Consider the following 19,912-nt stretch of genomic DNA (forward strand, 5'->3'; position numbering starts at 1 on the left):
AGAGAGCTTACGCAGTTTGTCCTAGATGGTGCCGTTTGTGGCACAATTAAGACTGGAACCTAGTAGGCCTCTGAATTCCTAGTGCTGAGTAATAGCAGTTCATCCTCTGCATTACTACTACTGTGGTAAACTTGCTAGTTTTAACTCCAAGGCTTTGTTAACCAACAGCAAAGTTAAGTGATTTAATTGTGTATGGAGGAAAAGAGATGGTGGGCCCTGGCACAGTCTCCCTGCCTTCTCCACCCTGGAGTAGGCCCTAAACTCCTGTCTGTCTTCATCCCGGTGAGTATCTGTGATTCAGTGTCTGCATTACTAAGTAGGTGGTAATAATACTTAAATGGTGGTGGAATTGGTTTGAGGGGAACAATTAGGACAGTTATACTTACTGAAAAATACGCTCTTGATTGCCTGGGATAAAAGAGTCTAATGACTACTTCATGTTTTTACTACCTTATTTATTTATGTTTTAGTAATGGTGATATTCTAGTTAGTTGATCTTTTATCTCTCAGTTTGCAGTTTTCTGGTATATGGGATATTTCTTACCATGGTCTAGAAAAATACAGAAGAAAAACATTTGAACAAATCTGAGGCATTGAATGTTTTACAATTATTAGCAGCTTGATCAACTGAATCATATATATGGGTGACAGTATAAAAGTTGCTATAAAAGTTAACAGAGTTCATTCTTTAATTTGATTTAGCCTATTCATATTCTGTCTCTCTAGTGTTTTCCATCTCAGATAAAACAATTATGTACCTAAAAGAAAACTAGGTTATTTTTCAAAATTATACAGACTTGTTAAAAAAGAAAAAAAAGGCAAATACTAGGTTTTCTTGAAAATCTAAAAGTAAAGGAAGAAAGTGAAAATAGCTCATAATTCCACGAGATAGTCTTTACTGACTTCCTTTTTAAAAAACAAAGAGTAATGCTTGCAAGTGGTTAAAAAATTCCAACAGTACAGAAAGGTATAAAATGAAAAAAGCCTTCTTTCTGCCACCCATACTCTAGCGGTAACTGTTGTTAACAGATTCTTGTGTATCCTTTTGGGGGAAAACTTTTTATGTATATTCCAGCCCAATTTACTCTCTCCTCTATACTTTGCTTTTTACTCCTAACATAGCTGTTTGTTTATCCAGATACATGTACCTATATATACATATATATTTCTTTTTAGCATTTTTTTCTCAATCAACAGAAACAGAACTGTCTCATTCTTTTTAATGGATTAATAATGTTCCATTGCTTGGAAAAACTATATTTCATTTCTAACTAGTTAAAGGATGGACTTAAATTTTTTCCCAACTCTTTGCTATAGACAACTTTGTGGTGATACATGATATACATGTATCTTGGTGTGCTGTTTTAGGCATATCAGTAGGGTAAGTTCATGTTGGCAAGATGATCTCCAGAATGCTTAAACTAACTCATACTTCTGCCAGTAATGTATGAGTGCATTTTAAGTGCATTTTAATCCCCAATGTAAAAATTTTCTTTACTGCTTACATTTTATAATTTGAGCTTTTGCTAAAAATAGGTATTGCTACAAATGATTACCTGTTTAGCTTTAGTTTTATTTTTCCCCTCCTTCTTCCTTTCTAATTTACTGTAGTCATTAACGGTAGATGTTGCAGGTTTTTCTGGAGGGTATTGTTAGAGATACCAGTTCCTAATGTGACATAAATAAGAGTCTGACATGACAGATGACAACTTGCAGTCACATTTTTAAACATGCTTTGGATAGATGAAAGCCATTTTAAAAAGAAAGAGAAAGTAAGGAGGAGAGAGGTAAAGATAATTTTTTTTTTTTTTAACATAGTTGTTTCCATGGGAAGTATAGAAGGAATCAGATCCTAGGCTTTACCTTCACTACCCACCGTGGAACCTTGATCAAGTTAGTTTATCTCCCTGGGTTTGCTAATCTATAAAATGAGGTAGGTGGGGCAGGTTTTATTGTCAGGTTTATGATCAGGTAACCTTATGCATTTGAAAATATGTAGTGCTCTATGAACATAAGCTGGTTCTGTTGTTCTTTTAAATACCTAAATAAAAAATGCCCTCATTTCTTACTAAAGTTTTCTGTGTTATGATACTAATCTCATATTTCATTTGAAAGATAATCATTTAGTTTGTTGGTTGGACAAAAGTAATGTTTACAGTATACACTATTTTCAAATGCCTGTTTTCAAGAAGCTCATCTTTGATTTAATTGGATATAATTAACTTTCAGGAAACCGGTCTCCCGTCTTCATCAAACTGATACAGTAGAATTTTATTTTGAACATGGAATACTAAAATATGTATCTATAGGCAAACCATTCCTACTTCCCCTCCCCCAGTTCTAATCTAGATATACCATCCATCAAATCACGGTTTTAAAACATTCTAGTATGTCTTACATAATATGATTAGTGCTATCTTTGAGCACTGAGTGTTCTACCTTATGCCAGCTATACTTACAAATGCTATCAGTCCTCTAAACATTTGGTATCTTAATAAATGGAAGATATTTCAGGCCTTTTTCAGAACATTAAAGTGGTAACTATTTACCAGTAAAACAACAATCAGTGTGGTGTCTATTGGCATTTAGCGCAGTCTGAGGCGTCTTACAAATACAAATACAGACGCCAGTCGCAATTCAGTATCTGTTATTGCCAGTATGTAATAACATCAGGGAAAATGTACCTTTTATTCTTCAGTAGAATAACTTATTTTTAATCAGCCTTTTTAATCAGAAGATTGTTAAGCGGAATAATTATTGAAGTGTTCAAAAAGAACCAGATGCTCAAAGAGCTATTTCTTTTTAGCTAATTTGAAAGAAGTCCTGGGTTCTTTTTGTTTATGCCATGCAAACCAATTTCAGAAGTTTACGAAAAAGGAAAAACAGCATTGTAAGGCTACTCTGTGGATAGTGAACCTGGGACCAGATGAAGATAGTCATTAACTTTGCTGTAGCCTTGAACAGAGGTTGTGCTTAAACTTAGGAAATAAAGTATGAAGTAGAAGTGGATTAATATTTTAAAATACTGATTTGCTGTGTAATAATTTGTGTGGTGGTTAAATCTATTTTGAGCTAGAAGTGTATAACTGTTCAAAAGATGTTGAGCAAGCTAAAAACCCTTTTTATGGTTACATTCTTTGTTACCCTGCTCTACAGCTTCCCATTGGAGGAACCAAATTGAACAGTAGCACTGTTTTCACTCTGTTGTGGCAGAGTGACTTTTAAGTAAAGATGGTGGTGTGACACTTGAAAATATATAATACTGAACACTGTTGGTCTTTTGTTAGAATGAGACAATGCTGTAGGCAAGAACCATTCTTTTGTAAGAATTAAAAGGAAAAAATAGGACCCTTGAAAAAGTATGCCTCAAAACAATCTAAGTCACCACATGGACTCTAGAATGGCATACTTACTGCAATAGCATAATGTGGACAGTTTTCAAAATGGACTTTTAACACCTTATAAGAATTTGTCTTAGATGCCTAGCTTTTGAAAAATCGGGCACTTTGCTCATTTCAATTTTGTTCTTGCCTCTCTGCCCCACTTCTTAGTAGAAAGAAGGAAAACACTAGAATATCTCTATCTTTTTGCTAGTGCTTTTGGACTTCCAGCATCTCTGACTTCTAATGAGCATGAAATAGATAGCTTGAAATGAATAGGCAAGGTTTCAGTTATAAAGTTTATGTCATTTGAGGCATCTTTTGAATTTCTATTATTGAATTTGTAGGAGTTGATGTTTGCAGATGACTTGTTTATAATTGTGAATTAAGATAAAACACAGCCACAGACTGTCAAATGGTGATAACACTAAAATAAATTGCTAACAATTTTATCTTTAAATTTTCCAGATGCTTGTGGTTAAATTTATGAGAGGTAGAATGGTACAGTAGAAGGAACATTATAATTGGGAATCTTTGTGATCTTCCATTAGATAACCTTCCCAGATTTGAGCGTGAAAGGTTGTTAATTCTGTGGTAATTTAGAAGTATGTTTTGTGTTAGTAAAGTTAACCTAATGTACTGTCTGGTGCTGAAGTAACACTTAAATTTTTCCTTCTGCTTTCTTACAACGAAATTTTTATTTTAAACAACGTTTTAAATTGTTTCTGCCTCCCTTCTCACACTCATTTTAAGCCAGAGACCAGCTTGATAACAAACCTTGGGTTTTCCCTGATTGATAAGGAAATAATATTTTAGAGAATTCCAGGATCTAGAATCATATCTCTTGAACCACATATATTATGAGATACATGTTTGCCTTTAAAATCTGAATCTAATTCCACGTTATTGTCTTTGTTTCTAGATTTAGGAACGTTTTAGATTTTTCTCTATGTTTAAGTTAACATAATGTCAGAGAAAGGATTATATGGGAAGTTTTAGTTTGTCTTAGACAATTCAGACATTAAAACGTAACTATAGTTTTTGGTGTTTATATCAGTCATTGAATAATTCCTGTAATGTTTATAAAGATTTACTACACAAAGATGCTAATTTTTGTTCTTTTCTCCCCCACTCAGCCATCTGTTGAGTCTTCAAGTCCAGGTAAGTATTTTCTATATTTTTTATAATCTCTGTTCGACTAACATTTGGCCTATTAGTTACATAAAGGTTAGAGGAGTTAGACTATCATCTGACTTGCTTTTCTTCTGAATGCTTCTTTTCTCTGGGGAAAAAGAAATGGATGAAATATTTGACTGCCCATGAAGGTACAGGTGAGGCTGCTGTGAGTTCAACCTCGTGACTATTTGTGGGTTTCTTCTCTCTCTCTCTTTCTCTCTTTTTTTTTAATGAATTGCCACATGTATTTTGTGTAGTTTTTATTTGCTGTTTGATTTGAAGTATATTTGAAGTGTATTTTTAAAAAGGAAACATTAACTGCTTAGAGATATTTGATTGTATAGGAAACTCAGAGTATTTGAGAAAAATACTGTTAGCGCATATGAGAGAGGGAAAGGTAAAATAAAAGATTCAACAAATGAGTGTTGTTGTAAATTAAGAAAGTTATTTTTAGATTTTATTATTTGTAGTATCAGGCTTCTGTCCAAGGAAATGTTTATTGTTTTAAGTAATAATAATTGTAGGCAATTAAGAAAAAATTAGGAATAAAAACTTAATGTAAAAAAATTTTTGGTCCACTGGTGAAAGGCTGTGTCCTTTGTAACATCTATGCTTTGGAATTGATGCTAATAATAGTTGTCATGTGACCCAGGCTAAATGGTTTGTCTATAGACTCCACCAATGTAAACCAGTTACATCTAGTAGCCATTAGAGGTGAGGATTTAGGGGAGGGAAGGTAATAAAATGATGAGTGCACGTGATGTATTATAAACTGAATTTATCTTTTGAGTCTTTGCAAAGATGTAAGGTACTTTTTAGTGATTTTGCAATAGGATGGAATTCTATGACGGAACAGTGATACTAGCCTTAACTCTGAAGCAAAATACTTACACAAAGCACCAGACTCCCTAACCCTAATAATTTACTTTTGGGATTCTTTTCCCTAGGAGATAGCCTAATCTTGGGCCTTAGTGATTAACAGAAAGGAATAGGATGGTTAGTTGGTCTCAAAGAACAAGGTAAAAAGAAGTCAACTAAAACAAGGGTGAAGAAAAATATAGCAACATCTGTAGGAATACATAATTATTGACTAAGTGTCCTAGAAGATTGCTGTGTGAACCGAAAAGTTTTGGGACATTTCCATTGAAAACTCAGAAAGAAGGAAGAATGATTGGGACAAAGAAGCAACAACTAAATTAGTGATTCTCAAACTGCTCTTACAGAACGCTTGTGTCTAGTCCCTCACTTAGTACTAAGGTCCCTCACCTAGTACTAAGATCCCCTACTAAAATTATGCCACATTCTTCTTAATTTCCAGAAGAAATTAAAGTAATATAATTTCTTAAGTGTTTTTATTTTATAAATCATTCTAAAACTCTGATAACTCATTTGTATTATAACAAGATAATACTTGATTTAGCAATTATATATTTAGTTATTTTATATTTAATATCAATATTTTGTTATGTTCCTCAGAGAGCATACTGACTTCTCAGTGCTTTGCCATCTGACCTAGCTTGCAGTTTACTCATCTTTGTGAACATAGGCTCTTTTCAGGTATTCTTTGAGGCAGAATATCTACTGCTTCTGAAACTCGGGCTTACAGGAGCCTTGGAAGCACAGTAAAAGCAAAGGCATTGGAATTGGCAGAACCAGGATTAAAATTCCATTCTTGGCACCTACTGGCTCTGTGAGTTTAAACATGCTATTTAAACTCTCTGGGCCTCAAGTTTTTGTTTTTTGTTCATAGGATTGTTTGAAGATTAAATGAGATAATGTATGTGAAGTGCTTAAGCATAGTATTTGGCACATAAGAAAATATTGTGAGGTAACAAGAACCCTGGAGTTTTGGTGCCCCTTATTCCTAATTGTCTGATTTTTCAAGAAATCAGCCTCTATATCTCTGTTTTACTTATTGGTTTTCTTAATGGAGTGAAATAGAAGGGTAGGTATATATAAAGGTAATATAACCTTTAACATTTTAAATTGATAAAAATAAATTGCTAATTGTTTTTGTTTTTTTTAGTGTTAAGTAACTCATTTGTTTATTAGTTAACAATGCTTTTGTAAACTTAAGTCCAGGTTTGGCAATAGCCAAATGTGGGGATAGTTTATAGACTATATATGCCCAGCATTTGCTATCGCCTATTACAAGTTTTGACCCTATTGAGTACAGCAGTATTCTCCAGCCACAAGGCTAAAAATAGATTAGCTTATACAAGTTACCTACTGGATTATTTTTAATGCCTTTCGTAAGAGTTTTGTATGTAATTTTAATAAACTTTGCTTTTTATACTCTATCTTTGAGTTATTTCAACTAAGTTAAGGACAACTACCTTTATATTAGAATATATTTTCGTGGATATGTGATAAAATAATATTTGAGTTCAGCTGTATTTTCATTAGACTGTGTATTCAGATGATTGTGTATTTCACATGACTGTATATTCATACTCATTGGTTCTATTAAATGTCAATCAATTGATTACGAATTGACTTTTCTCACACAAAAGATCATTCTTATTTGATATGACCATTTATTATTTACAACTCACGTTTTGTTGGAAGATTACAGTACTCTTCAAACATTCCCCCCACCTCCTCCCCGTTTTGCGGTTGTCACTGTAAATATATAGAAGTGAAACAGGGTAAAAAATAATCCTTAAAGAAGATATTTTGTGGGGGGTGATAAGTAAGGGCAAGAATTTTAGAAAACAACAAATAATACTTCCCGTGCATAGCCTTTTGTGCATAGCTTTTCCCTCGTACTTTTACTTGACATATCCAGCTTCAGAAAACATATACATTAAATTAATATTAATAAGATACACATAATTTGGTTTACCAAACTGTTTAAAATATTCTTTACCAGGAGGTTCAGCAACATCAGATGACCATGAATTTGATCCATCAGCTGACATGCTGGTTCATGATTTTGATGATGAACGCACATTAGAAGAGGAAGAAATGATGGAAGGAGAAACAAACTTCAGTTCTGAAATAGAGGATCTTGCAAGGGTAAATAACAATAAGAGCTAGAGAATGAAGTGGTTATAACTTTTTTGTGGAGAGAGGAAACACTAAATTTTAGTTCTCTACTTTATTTTGGGGAAAGTGGTATTATATATAATCAATACTGAAAAATTTTATGTGGTCATAGGTGGGATAATTTAAAGTTGGAAATTTTTTAAAAAGAACTTTATTATGTGAATTAGAATTCAGTAGTTACTTTGGTAAAACATCACAGATATTGGGTCAAAAATATATAAAAAAGGGTACTAAATTTCCTCTTACATACCTTCTGCCTTCCCCCAATTACTGCACCTTTTATTTACTCCCCTTCAGAAGCAAAACTTATGAGTTGTCATCGTCTTCCTCATTTCCTGCTTACTCCATAAAGTGCTCTAGATTGTCTCTGCCCCTTTCCTATCAAGATAACCAGTGATTTTATTGTTATATCCTTTGGTCGCTTTTTTCTCTACTTAACTCTCAGAGGTATTAACACAATTTACTATTCCCTTCTTTTTTTTGAATTTTAGAGCACCCACTGTCGTTTTCCCGATCTCCTTGTTCCTCTTCAGTGTCTTTTGTAGACTCGTCTTGCTTTCCTCAAGGATTAGATTCGGAATTTCCCAGTTCTCAGTTCTGGGTTGTGTTTTCTTCTGTCTGTAGATCAGTGCTCCTCAGAATACAGTATGAGGGTCAGCTGCATCACAATCACTCATGGACTCACTAAGAAATGTGCATTTGTATGCCTCTCTCCCAGGCACACTGAATCAGAATGCGGGGCGGGGGGGCTCAAATCTACATCTTCACCAAGTGTGCACACCAAGTTTAGACACTGCTAAGCTAGGTGGTTGATCTCATTTAATCCCATGGTGTCTGTGTATGCTCAGTATTTCTTAGTTATTTTTCTAGCATTAACCTATTCCCTGTCTCCAGTTTTGTTTATCTAACCACCTGCTTGACATTTCTGTTTGGATATCTCAGTAGACATCTTTACATTTTAAATGTCTAAACAGAATTATTGATTGATGTTCTCCTTCCTCTGCCTGTTTCTTCCCTGTATTCTCCATCTCAGTAGAAAATGGTACTACTGTTTACCTTGTTGCCTGAGTCAGAAACCAGGGAGTCATCTTTCTTCATTCTCAATATCCGTTCCTAAATAAACCTATCATTTCTATCCAGAAATATCTCTTATCTGGCTCTTGTTCCATCTCTGCTGCTACCCTCAAGCCCAGGTCACCATCATTTTTAGCTTAGACTATTACAGTAGCTTCCTAACTGATTTTTCATGTCCTCTTTTACCACTCTTCTCTCCAATATATTACCACAGCAACTATGATGATCTTTTCAAAATATAAATCAATTTATATCAGCCTTCTATTTAAAAAGCTCTTCAGTGGCTTCCTGTTACACCAGAAGAAAATCCAGACTCCTTTCCCTGGCCAGCAAGGCCACCTACATGATATGGTCCTTTATCCCTTTACTACACTAGTTGTATAGCTACACTAGTTGCTTTTGTTCTTAGATGTGCTGTTTGTTTTCACACTTCAAGGCTTTTCAGCGCATTCCCACTCTCTGGTATGTGCTTTCTGCGTCTGGCTCCTTATCCTCTCAAGTCTGGGCTTAATATTCCCTCCTCAGAATGGCCTTTCCTGGCCCCTAATCAGCTTTTATAAACCACTGTACCCCATTCAATGCTTTCTTTATACCTAACACAATTTGTAATTATATGTTTGTTTAACTTTTTTGTCTGTATCCTTTAGTTCCATGAGAGGAGGGATAGTCTGTTTTATTCACCAATGTATTTCATGGCACCTAGCAAGAGTGGTCACCCAGAGTTTTTGAATGAATGAATAAATCAGTTTGGTATGCTATCATTGAAAGGTATTATGTATACAATCTGCTGAACTCCATGACAAGAAGAACGTACGAAAAAAGACATATGCCAGCCTTTAAGCATTTGGAGTACATAATGTCATCGAAAAATGAATTCTTCCACTTTTACAGTAGTAAAGATTAATCTATGTTTCAGAATTTTAGTTTAGAACTTTTTTTTTTTTTTTTTTGCGGTACGCGGGCCTCTCACTGTTGTGGCCTCTCCCGTTGCGGAGCACAGGCTCCAGACGTGCAGGCTCAGCGGCCATGGCTCACGGGCCCAGCCACTCCGCGGCATGCGGAATCTTCCCAGACCAGGGCACGAACCCGTGTCCCCTGCATCGGCAGGCGGACTCCCAACCACTGCGCCACCAGGGAAGCCCTAGAACTTTTTAAAGTGTACAGTTAAAGAGCTGGAAAAGTAGTAGTATTAAGTCAAATCTTGTCAGGTGATCCCATTTTGAATCATTTAGTGATTAAAACTGGCTTAATCCATAATACCTAAGCAATTCAATATTTTATTAAGCCAGACAACAGAATTGATCTTAGTGGTAATGGTGTAGAGCTGTTATAAAAGCTTTTCAAGGATGAGTTAAAAAGAACACGAGGAATCTGGAGTCAGAACTATTCTTTATAAGAGGCTGGAAAGCCATTCAAAAACTGGGATAATTTGCTTGGATGATTCAGAACCTAGGTGAACATCAGAGGAAACGATTGATTTAACAATCAGTCACAGTGGCTTCATATATTCATGAAGTGGAAATGCAGTTATTTTTAGTTATTTGCCTTTATTTCACAGAAACTTACCACTTTAGATATATTTTCTTTTTTCTGAATAACCCATCCATGGGATAAAGGGTAAAGGAAGAAGATCTTATATTTTCCATTTTTTCACATTCTGTGTTAGTCAAGTAATTGAGTAAGTAATTACTCAAGAAGAGATAATCAAGTACAGGTGAAAATAGGTTATGAAGTGGAATGATTATTTTATTTCAGAAAATGGGCTACTATAATTAGTACAAAATTACTAATGGGCTTCACTAAAATTTTGCTTGTGTTATGGTCTTTTCCTATTTTCTCCTTTATTCTACCTCCTTCCCCAGTCCCTTACAACCCCCCAGAATTTGCTTTCAAATGACCCTTTTTTAGGAAAAAGTAATTAAAATATACAAAGGGAGAGAAAGACAGGGGAACCAATCTTTTATCATTCTTTTCAACCAGACACTCTTAAACCTTCTCAGAGAGTACTTATAACTTTTCCCAAAGTAATTAAGGCTTAGGTGTAAGTAGCACATAATCACCAGTGCTTTCATCTGTAGCCTAGAGCTAAGCTACAGGGCCAATGTATTGGATTTCCTATAGTTGTAAACTCTTTAGGTCCAAACCAAACTGGTTTTTGTTTTTATTAAAAAGGTGAGCATGATTTTGTCATTGATTACTAATTTGCTTGTATAGAAGTGAAACATCATAGTTGTGTCAGGAATTGGTAAGGTAGTTTATGCCTGGCATTTTGGTTGCATGAAATGGACCTTTGATGTAATTGGGGCAAAATTTTGACAGTTGATTCATTCAGGAGTTATCAGTAACTGCAATAACCTGTAGTTTTAAGTTCATTCAATATGAATTCTAAAATTTCAGTGTAAACTAGCTTTTATGTGTATTGTTACGTTTGTATGCATGAATCTTATCAATATAAAGTATTTTAGGTAAGTTCAGCATTTAAATGTTTTAAGAGAATTAGATGTACAGGTTAGAATTTATTAGTGATCTTAGAAGTGTCAGAATCATTCCCATAGTAAACTTTGGTTTGCTGGGAATGGCTATATGCAGGTTTAACTCTGTTTTTCAAATGCACTCTTAAAACCCATGGTCTCACTTAACAGTAGCAGTCTATTTGGGAGAAGAGGGATCAGGATCAGCTATATCTTTATGTATTTATAGTTTTGAAAATCACATTATAACAGTGTTAATAATTAACACTTTAAAGTGCTAGACACATTTCACCAAGTGGATCTCCAGAGCTAGAGAATAAAGATTAAAATGTGAGAGATTGAGGTTTTTTTTAAGTGTACACACCACATGAATTATACAGATAAAAAAAAGAAACTCCAGCATGGAGATTATAAAGAAGAGTTCACTGCCTTCATCTCTTCATGGTTTATTCTGTAGTGAAGCCCCAGCCCCAAGAGGTTGGTTACCTTAGGAACCAGCACTCTTGTCCAATCTGGATGTGGTCTTTTAAGCCTTCCTGGCTGAAAATCAGTCTCTTTCCTTCTTTCCCCCAACTTAATAAGTATTTACTGGTAAGTCACAACAGGTATACAAAGAGTACTATGTCCATCCACCAAATGGCCCTTCATTGGCCAACACCTGGTACCACGTGCAGTCATTGCTAAATGACTAATCCCCTGGTGTGAGGGAGAGGGAGCCACCTCCTGTGCAGCTAGGAGACGGATACCACTCCAACCTTATCATGCTGCTGGTGGTGATTGGTAATGTTACCCTATTGTTGTGAAGTTTAAGGACAGATTAAATTTCAGATATAATGTTTGTCTTTGAAAAGGTCTATATTCTTTCCACCTCCACCTAGTCTCCGGTGAGCTTATATAGACATGATTGTCCCTCTTTTTGTTACAGTGCTTAGACAACTTATATTTTAAAGCACAATATGTAGGTATAGTCCACATGGCTGATTTTTATTCATCTTGTACTATGTCCATTTTCCTTCTTATAGTCTATCAACTTCTTTCCTTACTTTCCCTTACTTCTTATAGTCTATCAACCCTGCACATCTTATTTCACTCTCCATCAGGATGATGTACACTTAACCTAGGATCAGGTTTTGAGGAAGGGAGTGTATATGCATAGGTATGTAAGGGCACTGTAAAGCAGTGAGTCAGACTGTACTACTTACTCAGTGTGTAACTTTGGGCTAGTTACTTAACATTATTAAGCTTCAGTGTTATTACAAGGATGATATATGTAAAACATTGAGCACAGTGTCTGGTACATGATAATCACTCAATAAATCTTAATAGTTATTCATAAAATTCTCAAAGAAATCTGTAACACCCGAACAGTGGAGAACCACTGTACTTGACTCATAATTTTCTTTCACTCTGCTCCTTCCATTTCTCAACTCTTGTATGAATGGGAACAAAACACTCTTGACACTTTATTGTGATGTTTCAATTTGGGGAAAGCCCCTTAGTACCTGGTAGAACATAGACTTCGACAATATAAGCTAATGAGAAAGTCTCTGGAACAGGTGACTGATGGGCCCTAGTATAATGTATTGTCAGCCACATTTTATTCATCTTTTAGTCTTTTTTCAGAAGGAAATAGCAAAGAACATTTGCTTTACGGGATAGCATTACTTTTTTTTTTTTTGAGTTTTTTTTTTTTTTTTTTTTTGGCTGCATTGGGTCTTCACTGCTGTGCACAGGCTTTCTCTAGTTGCAGCGAGTGGGGGCTATTCTTCGTTGAGGTGTGCGGGCCTCTCATCACGGTGGCTTCTCTTGTTGTAGAGCACAGGCTCTAGGCGCACAGACTTCAGTAGTTGTAGCACACGGGCTCAGCGCGTGCTCTAGAGCGCAGGCTCAGTAGTTGTGGTGTACGGGCTTAGTTGCTCTGCGGCATGTGGGGTCTTCCCGGACCAGGGCTCGAACCCACGTCGCCTGCATTGGCAGGCGGATTCTTAACCACCGCGCCGCCAGGGAAGCCCAGCATTACTTTTTATATCAAATATTTGGGGACAAATAATAGGAATCCATCTTGAACTAGCTTAGGCAAAATGAAGATTTAGTTGTAAGGCTTGTGTTAATTTCATTAAGGGCAGGGGGATATCTAGACCTCACGGACTCAAGTGCCACCAGAACATATTTTCTGTTTCTGCTTTTTTACATGGTGGTGTCCTTTTTCAGACTAATTTTCTTCACATCTTGTCAGTTTTCAGGCTCCTAGATTTATTGCTTGAGATATAGCCTATATTCTTTAGCTGCTATTGGTAAAATTCTGGAAACAAATTATGGTCCACCTTGGGTCATGTGCCCATTCCAAATGCATGGCCAGGGAGTACAGTGATTCTAATTGGGTTAGATACTATGAGGTCCATGAGGTAAGCTTTCAATCAAAATACATGCTTGGAATGGAGGAAAGAACACTTCTGGAAAAAGATGCGTGTAGAAGTAGAAAGAAAGGATTGGGTAGCAGACAAGATACGATACTTGAATTTAAAACTGGGGATTCCTCAGCAAAGTTAATTTGAGGTTTTATTGTAGTTGTAGCCCAGTGTTTTCTGTAAGGGCATCACTTTATACCTTAGATCAATTAAGGTATTTTTCATACTGTGTGGGTCATGATTGTTGCTTACTGACTTGTTGCTTACTAACTTGATATTGGGTAACAAATTAAAAGTCAATTCCAAAGAAAAGCATAATACCACTATATAGTCTTTGTTTTCAATATTAAGAATTTTCTTGATGGAATAGGCAAGGATATTTTGTTTACACATGATAAAACCCACCTAAAACCAACTTTGACTGAAAATAAACTTTTTAGAAATTTGTTAGAACTTCTTTAGAACTTTATTGTTTTTATTATTTTTTCGGTGTCATACGAATATGTATCTGGGTCCAAGGAATGTCTGGAGCCAGAGATTCAGTGTCACAAGAACCTCTTGATCACTCTTAACCCATGGTTAAATCTGTTGATTCCTTCTGCAGGGTCTCTTGAGTTTTTTCAGTACCACAACCACTAATTTGGTTTAGGCTCTGATTATACTCATATGAATAACAGTGGATTCCAACTTAGCAAACTAAATTTCTCCCTGCCTAAGTCCATCTTGAATATTTTGTTGTGTGCATAATTTTCCCTAAGATGTTCCATAGGGTCAGTCACTGTTCAGCAGCTACTCTCAAATGAATCAAAAGGTCAATCACTGTTCAACAGATACTCTCAAATGAATCAAAAGTAGAGTATAACAGATCCCTTTAGAAACTAAGTAGAACTAGAGAAAGTAGGTAAAAATACCAGCCCTAACTTTTTTTGGTTACTACAGATACCTTCTATTATAATCAGGATAACCTGCTTATTCATTGTTTGTTTTCTACTCTTGCACAGTTGTCATTTCCTCTGACTTTTCTCTCTTCCAGTTCTGTTACTGTTTTTCAGATTCAAGCACTTCTCTTCCAAATGCACTATGATCAGCCGCTTCTGACTCTACTCTGTTCTCTGCTTAGTCAATATTGGAGGTGTTGCTAAATTTTTCTTTGAGAAATGAATTTTTATAAAGCAAGTCACACTTCTCAGATGTGTATCCAAGAGGGAAAAATCTTGACCTCACCATGGAAGTCAGATATTCCACTTACCTGAAAATGGTTAAAAAAAAAAAAAATCTTTTCATGCAGTTGGTGTATCACTTACCCTTTTGACGTGCAACTTAGCTATCAGCCGTTAGTGATAAGCTTTATTAAAGATAATGATCGCACTTTATTACCTCCCACTGGAAAGGCTGATTTGCAGTTATCTTATCCTAGAACTGTGAGATAAGTGGTTCTCCAGGTGGTCTCATACCAGCAGCATCAATATCACCTGGTACTTTAAAAAATGCAGATACTCAGGCCCCACTTCAGCCTTACTAGATCAGAAACTTTGGGGTGGGGTTCAGCAGTCTGTTTAAATAAGGTCTCAAGGTGATTCTCTTGCCCTTGAATAAGACAGACCAAAGGTAGAGAACTTGAAGACATTTATTTGATTGGTAATCATACCTCTTTTTTGTGATCTCTCAAAGTATCAGTTAACTCAGTTGTAAAAATTAGAGGTAGTAGTAGCATATTAAGGTAGTCTTAAAGATGAAATAAATATTATGAAACAGGCTGTTTATGAATTCTCAAGGTCCATGTAAATGTTAGTTGCAAACCTACACTAAAGTGTTTTTCCTGGTTTGGCCCTTATTCATAATAGTGACTTCAGTGGGTTGGTCATAGAAGTGACTTCATCGTTAAACCTGCTTCTCATTCGTGGTGCAGAAGTTTATGGAAAGTATGAGCTGGGCTTAGGAGATCTAGGTATTATAGTAAAGTCTCTGTCAGTGCATGATGTTTCTCTCTGCTTGGTTTTCTTATTTACATATATAAAGGTAGCACTGTCATCTGGTACTTTTGAAGATCAAATAAGATAGTGTAATATTCTCACTCTGCTTTTGTTAAGAAAAGAGAATAAGATAGTAGAATTAGAGCACTTATCACAAATGCCTGGCATATAGAAGACACTTTATGGAAGCTATATGTTATGATTGTTTATATAACCCACCTTTTCTATATCTTTTTCTCATATTACTTCTTTCTTGATTTTGAAGTTCTGTTTTCTTAAATCCTGACTCCTAATTCCCAAATTTCTGTCTCCTGTACCAGATGCTTGGTACTGGACCAGATATCTGCAGGGACTAGATCCTTGAACACTTCACGCACTGTCTGTGTTATTGCACCTTGAGAATCACAATACGAGATGTCAATTAAGTATGCCAGCTTGTCATTGATTTCTGTTTCAGAAACAGATTCACAGGCTGATTTATAACTAAAATATCCATTTACAGTATGAAATAGAAGTGTTAAACAGTATTTTCTTCCTATTTCTTTCTATAAGAAAATTTTTTCAAATTATAATCATTAGTTGCTTTTTACACACGAATTCTGAGTGATGGGGGTTAACTGTATGATCTAAGTATTTAGTGTCACTGTATGATCTAAGTATTTAGTGTCACCAGGTTATATCATCCAGTCTGATGTATTCATGCCCACTATAACAGTGTATTTAACACACGGGCTAGACTTATTTCTATCCATGAATGAGGCTACAAGACTGCTGGAGAAATACAAAAGTCTTGTTTCATGATTATCCTTGTTCTAGGTTCTAAACTGACTGACTCAGTTAAATTTTTCTTCAGAGTGTGTATGTGTGCATCTGTGTAAAACTTCCTTTTTATAATCAATTCTGTCATGTTTCCCTGATACTTTATCATGCTTGATTATTGATTAGAGTGAGTACCTCTGCAGAAAGCTGATTTCATTTCATTACATACGGATATTTCTTCATTTCACCTTGAGGAGGGTGTGTTTTTTGTGATGATTGGGGAAGGTCCAGGTCCCTGGCTGAGGCAGCCTGGTATATATATGATAAGAGTATGGGCTTTTGTAATTAGACTTGAAATCTGGCTTCACTACTTGTAACTTGTGTGGTTTTTGGAGAAATTGCTTAATCTGCCAGCCTCAATTTCCTCATCTATGAAATGGAGATAATACAACAGTTTTGTAAGATGGATAGTAAGGATTCCATGGAAGGATTTTATATGCAATTATACATAAACCTAGAAAAGAATATATAGCTAATGTAATCCAGTATCATTCATGTATGTCATTGCTGTTTTAATTTATTTGGGCTGGGCTATGAATTTCATCCCCCTTTCTGGGTTTGTTAACTTAGTTTACAGTCTATTTTCTGATTATTCTATTTCCCCACTCCCAAATTATGTCTGGTACGCTTACTAAGTGTGAGCATCCATACGTAGTGTTAACTGAACATTGGTGTACATTCACTGAATCGATGCAGAAAAGAATAGTAAAAGCCTAGGATTTTCTTAGGTTTCAGAATTATATTCAGTTTTACCTTTTATGATTTGAGAATTCATAACAGTTCTAAGAGTATACTCAACAGATTTGTGAATTATAGGAATATGAAATATCACCTATTCAGAAATTAACTTTTTATTTTGTTCTATTTAGGAAGGCGACATGCCAATTCATGAACTTCTCAGCCTTTATGGTTATGATAGTACTATTCGACTACCTGAGGAAGATGAGGAGGAGGAGGAGGAGGAAGAAGGTGAAGATGATGAAGATGCTGATAATGATGATAACAGTGGCTGTAGTGGGGAAAATAAAGTAAGGTTATACACATATATTTTTATTACTCTTGAAGTTAAAGTTTATTAATACATTCATTTTGATTGCTTATTTTTGTCATCTGTTTTTACTGACTTTAAAAGTAATACATTTAAATGTTAAAAGTTAATATATAGATATACGTAATACAAATTGGAAGTCCCCTGTAATCTAATCCAGAGAAGTAATAGTTTTCTCTGTGTCATTCCAGATTCCTTATCAATGCCTAGTCTAAATAAATTTGTATGAACTTTTTAAAAAATGCTATTTTTTTTAAGTAATAAAGGCTAATTGGCAGTTCTGTATTCACTTTTATTTTGTTTTGAAATAATTTTAGATTTACAGAAGAGGCTCAAAGATAGTACAGAGTTTCTGCATATTCTTCACTCAGCTACCCCTAATGTTAGCATCTGTGTAACCATGGTCTATTTATTAAAACTAAGAAATCAACAGTGGTACCATACTATTAATTAAACTACAGACAATTCAGATTTCACGAGATTTTCCACTGATGTTCTTCTTCCTGTTCCAGGATCCAACCCAAGACACCATTTAGTATATTTATTTTAGCCTTCCAGTTGTATTTGGAATACTATGACCTTTCATCTGCAACAATCTTCTTTTTATCTTAGAGATTTAATTTATTATTCCACAGGAAGAGAATATAAAAGATTCCTCAGGTCAAGAGGATGAAACTCAGTCTTCCAATGATGATCCATCACAATCTGTTGCTTCTCAAGATGCCCAGGAAATAATCCGTCCACGTCGATGTAAATATTTTGATACAAGTAAGTGTTATTAGTTACTATTTTTTGGATATGATTTTTACTGCTTAATATATGCCTAAAATTTTAGTGTTTTTTTTCACTACTCTGTTTGAATTCATTGATTTTGAAATCTTGCTCATCAGTAATGGGATTTTGTTCTAGATTATTAGTTTAGCAGTACTGGGGCCCTCTTGTCCATGAATATACTACAGTAATTACTGTGTCACTATGATGCCCGATTCTGAGTGTGTTCCTTTTTTTCCCTCTTGACTGTTCTTTAGTTTGTTTCATGGTCATCTTTTTTATTTCTCCTAGTCTTTTCCTCAGTTTTCCATTTTCTGCTTTCTTTGCCTCCTCAGCCTTGATATATTCATAAGCATTGCTTTCTCTAATCAATGGCTCCCAAGTCCAAACAGTGGTTGACTCTTGAGGTAGGAATATGTTATACAAAGAACTCTCCTAATTTTTCTACAGTTATGATCTAGTCAGAGATGACCAGTAGTCAAGACAACATTTAATATATGTATCTTGAATATTTGCATGTTTCATCTGCTCCATAATATTTCATTCTAAGCAGGAATCCTTACTCTGGAAGTAAGATAAGAAAAAGTTAAACATTAGTGTTATTAGTTTAAATATGTGGTCTAAATTTCTATACTTGAAAAAGGAAAATAGTTGAAGAACAATAACCTCTCATGAAATGTGGTAAAGTAATAACTGATTAAACATGGCTACTTCTTTGTATGAGTGACTTCTGTTACACAGTTTGTTTAGAAGTGAATGTAGGACTGCTAATAATAATTTTATTGTGAACTTTGATCACAGATATGGTCCAACTGAAAAGTATATCAATGCACAGAGAGATTAGTTACTGAGACAATTGTTTGGGGGAAATGTGGTATTTTTCCCTTAGTTATACCAGGAGCAGATCCATTGCGAAAGTTTGCTCAAAAGTGGGATACTAAGTGACTGCCTCTTGAAATAATATTTCATAATTCACATCTGGTATTTTAGTTATGGTGTATGCATTGAAGCTACAAATATACTGCCTATCTTAGCTTTTCCATAGGAAGAATTAATTTCTGTATGCAGTGTTACCCTTTTGAATTTTGTGTGCCATTTTAGAGTTGAGAAGATGCTGACAGTCTCATGGTTTTCAGATTTCCCACCCCTTTATGTAAATACATTCTTAGTCCAAAATGTAAACAAATAGCAGCTTGCCTGCTCTGAATAAAACAGGAGTTGGGAAGACATACATACCCTCTCTTCATGCACTCCCCCCAAAGTGGTGCTACAGAGTTGTCAGTGCTTTAAGGAGCATTGCTCAGAAACCACTGTTTTGCCCCAATTCTTATTTTATAAGGGAAGAAACTGAGCTCATATAATTTATTCTGTCACCAAGCTGTTGGAAGGAGAATTAGGCTTAGAAACAGATTATCTTGACTCTGAATCAGATTTTTTCTTAAAATTTTTTGTAGGAAATCATTTTATGAAAATACAGTTGTCTAAGAAGATTGTCCTAGAAGGTTTATGAGTTTTGTTTTTTTTGTTTTAACTGACAGGGTATTATTTGATTAAAAATATCTTGACCTACCTCTGCAAATACCTTTTGGCATATTTAAATATTTGATGGTAGATATAAGAATGGATAGGATAAGCAATCATTTTATAGTACTATTGTCTTACTTATTCTAGATAGTGAAATAGAAGAAGAATCTGAAGAAGATGAAGATTATATACCATCAGAAGACTGGAAAAAGGTAGTTAG

At 35.1% G+C, this 19,912-nt stretch overlaps 1 protein-coding gene across 13 annotated transcripts in view; it reads left to right on the top strand.

Moving 5' to 3' along the window:
* The window catches only part of MIER1 (MIER1 transcriptional regulator), a 56,096-nt gene that overhangs the window by 10,051 nt on the left and 26,133 nt on the right, over positions 1 to 19,912 (top strand). For 10 of the 13 annotated variants that reach the window (XM_079901808.1, XM_079901806.1, XM_079901813.1 and 7 more), the window contains 5 exons: positions 4,517 to 4,541; positions 7,429 to 7,574; positions 17,219 to 17,377; positions 18,033 to 18,165; positions 19,840 to 19,904. In XM_079901808.1, coding sequence (XP_079757934.1) covers positions 4,517 to 4,541; positions 7,429 to 7,574; positions 17,219 to 17,377; positions 18,033 to 18,165; positions 19,840 to 19,904 — 528 coding nt within the window. Of the gene's footprint in view, positions 1 to 4,516; positions 4,542 to 4,674; positions 4,723 to 6,197; positions 6,247 to 7,428; positions 7,575 to 17,218; positions 17,378 to 18,032; positions 18,166 to 19,839; positions 19,905 to 19,912 lie in introns of those variants that run through there. The other 3 variants (XM_079901809.1, XM_079901817.1, XM_079901818.1) reach the window with 3 other exon arrangements.

This window comes from Stenella coeruleoalba, assembly GCF_951394435.1.
Source record: "Stenella coeruleoalba genome assembly, chromosome: 1".
Lineage (NCBI taxonomy): Eukaryota > Metazoa > Chordata > Mammalia > Artiodactyla > Delphinidae > Stenella > Stenella coeruleoalba.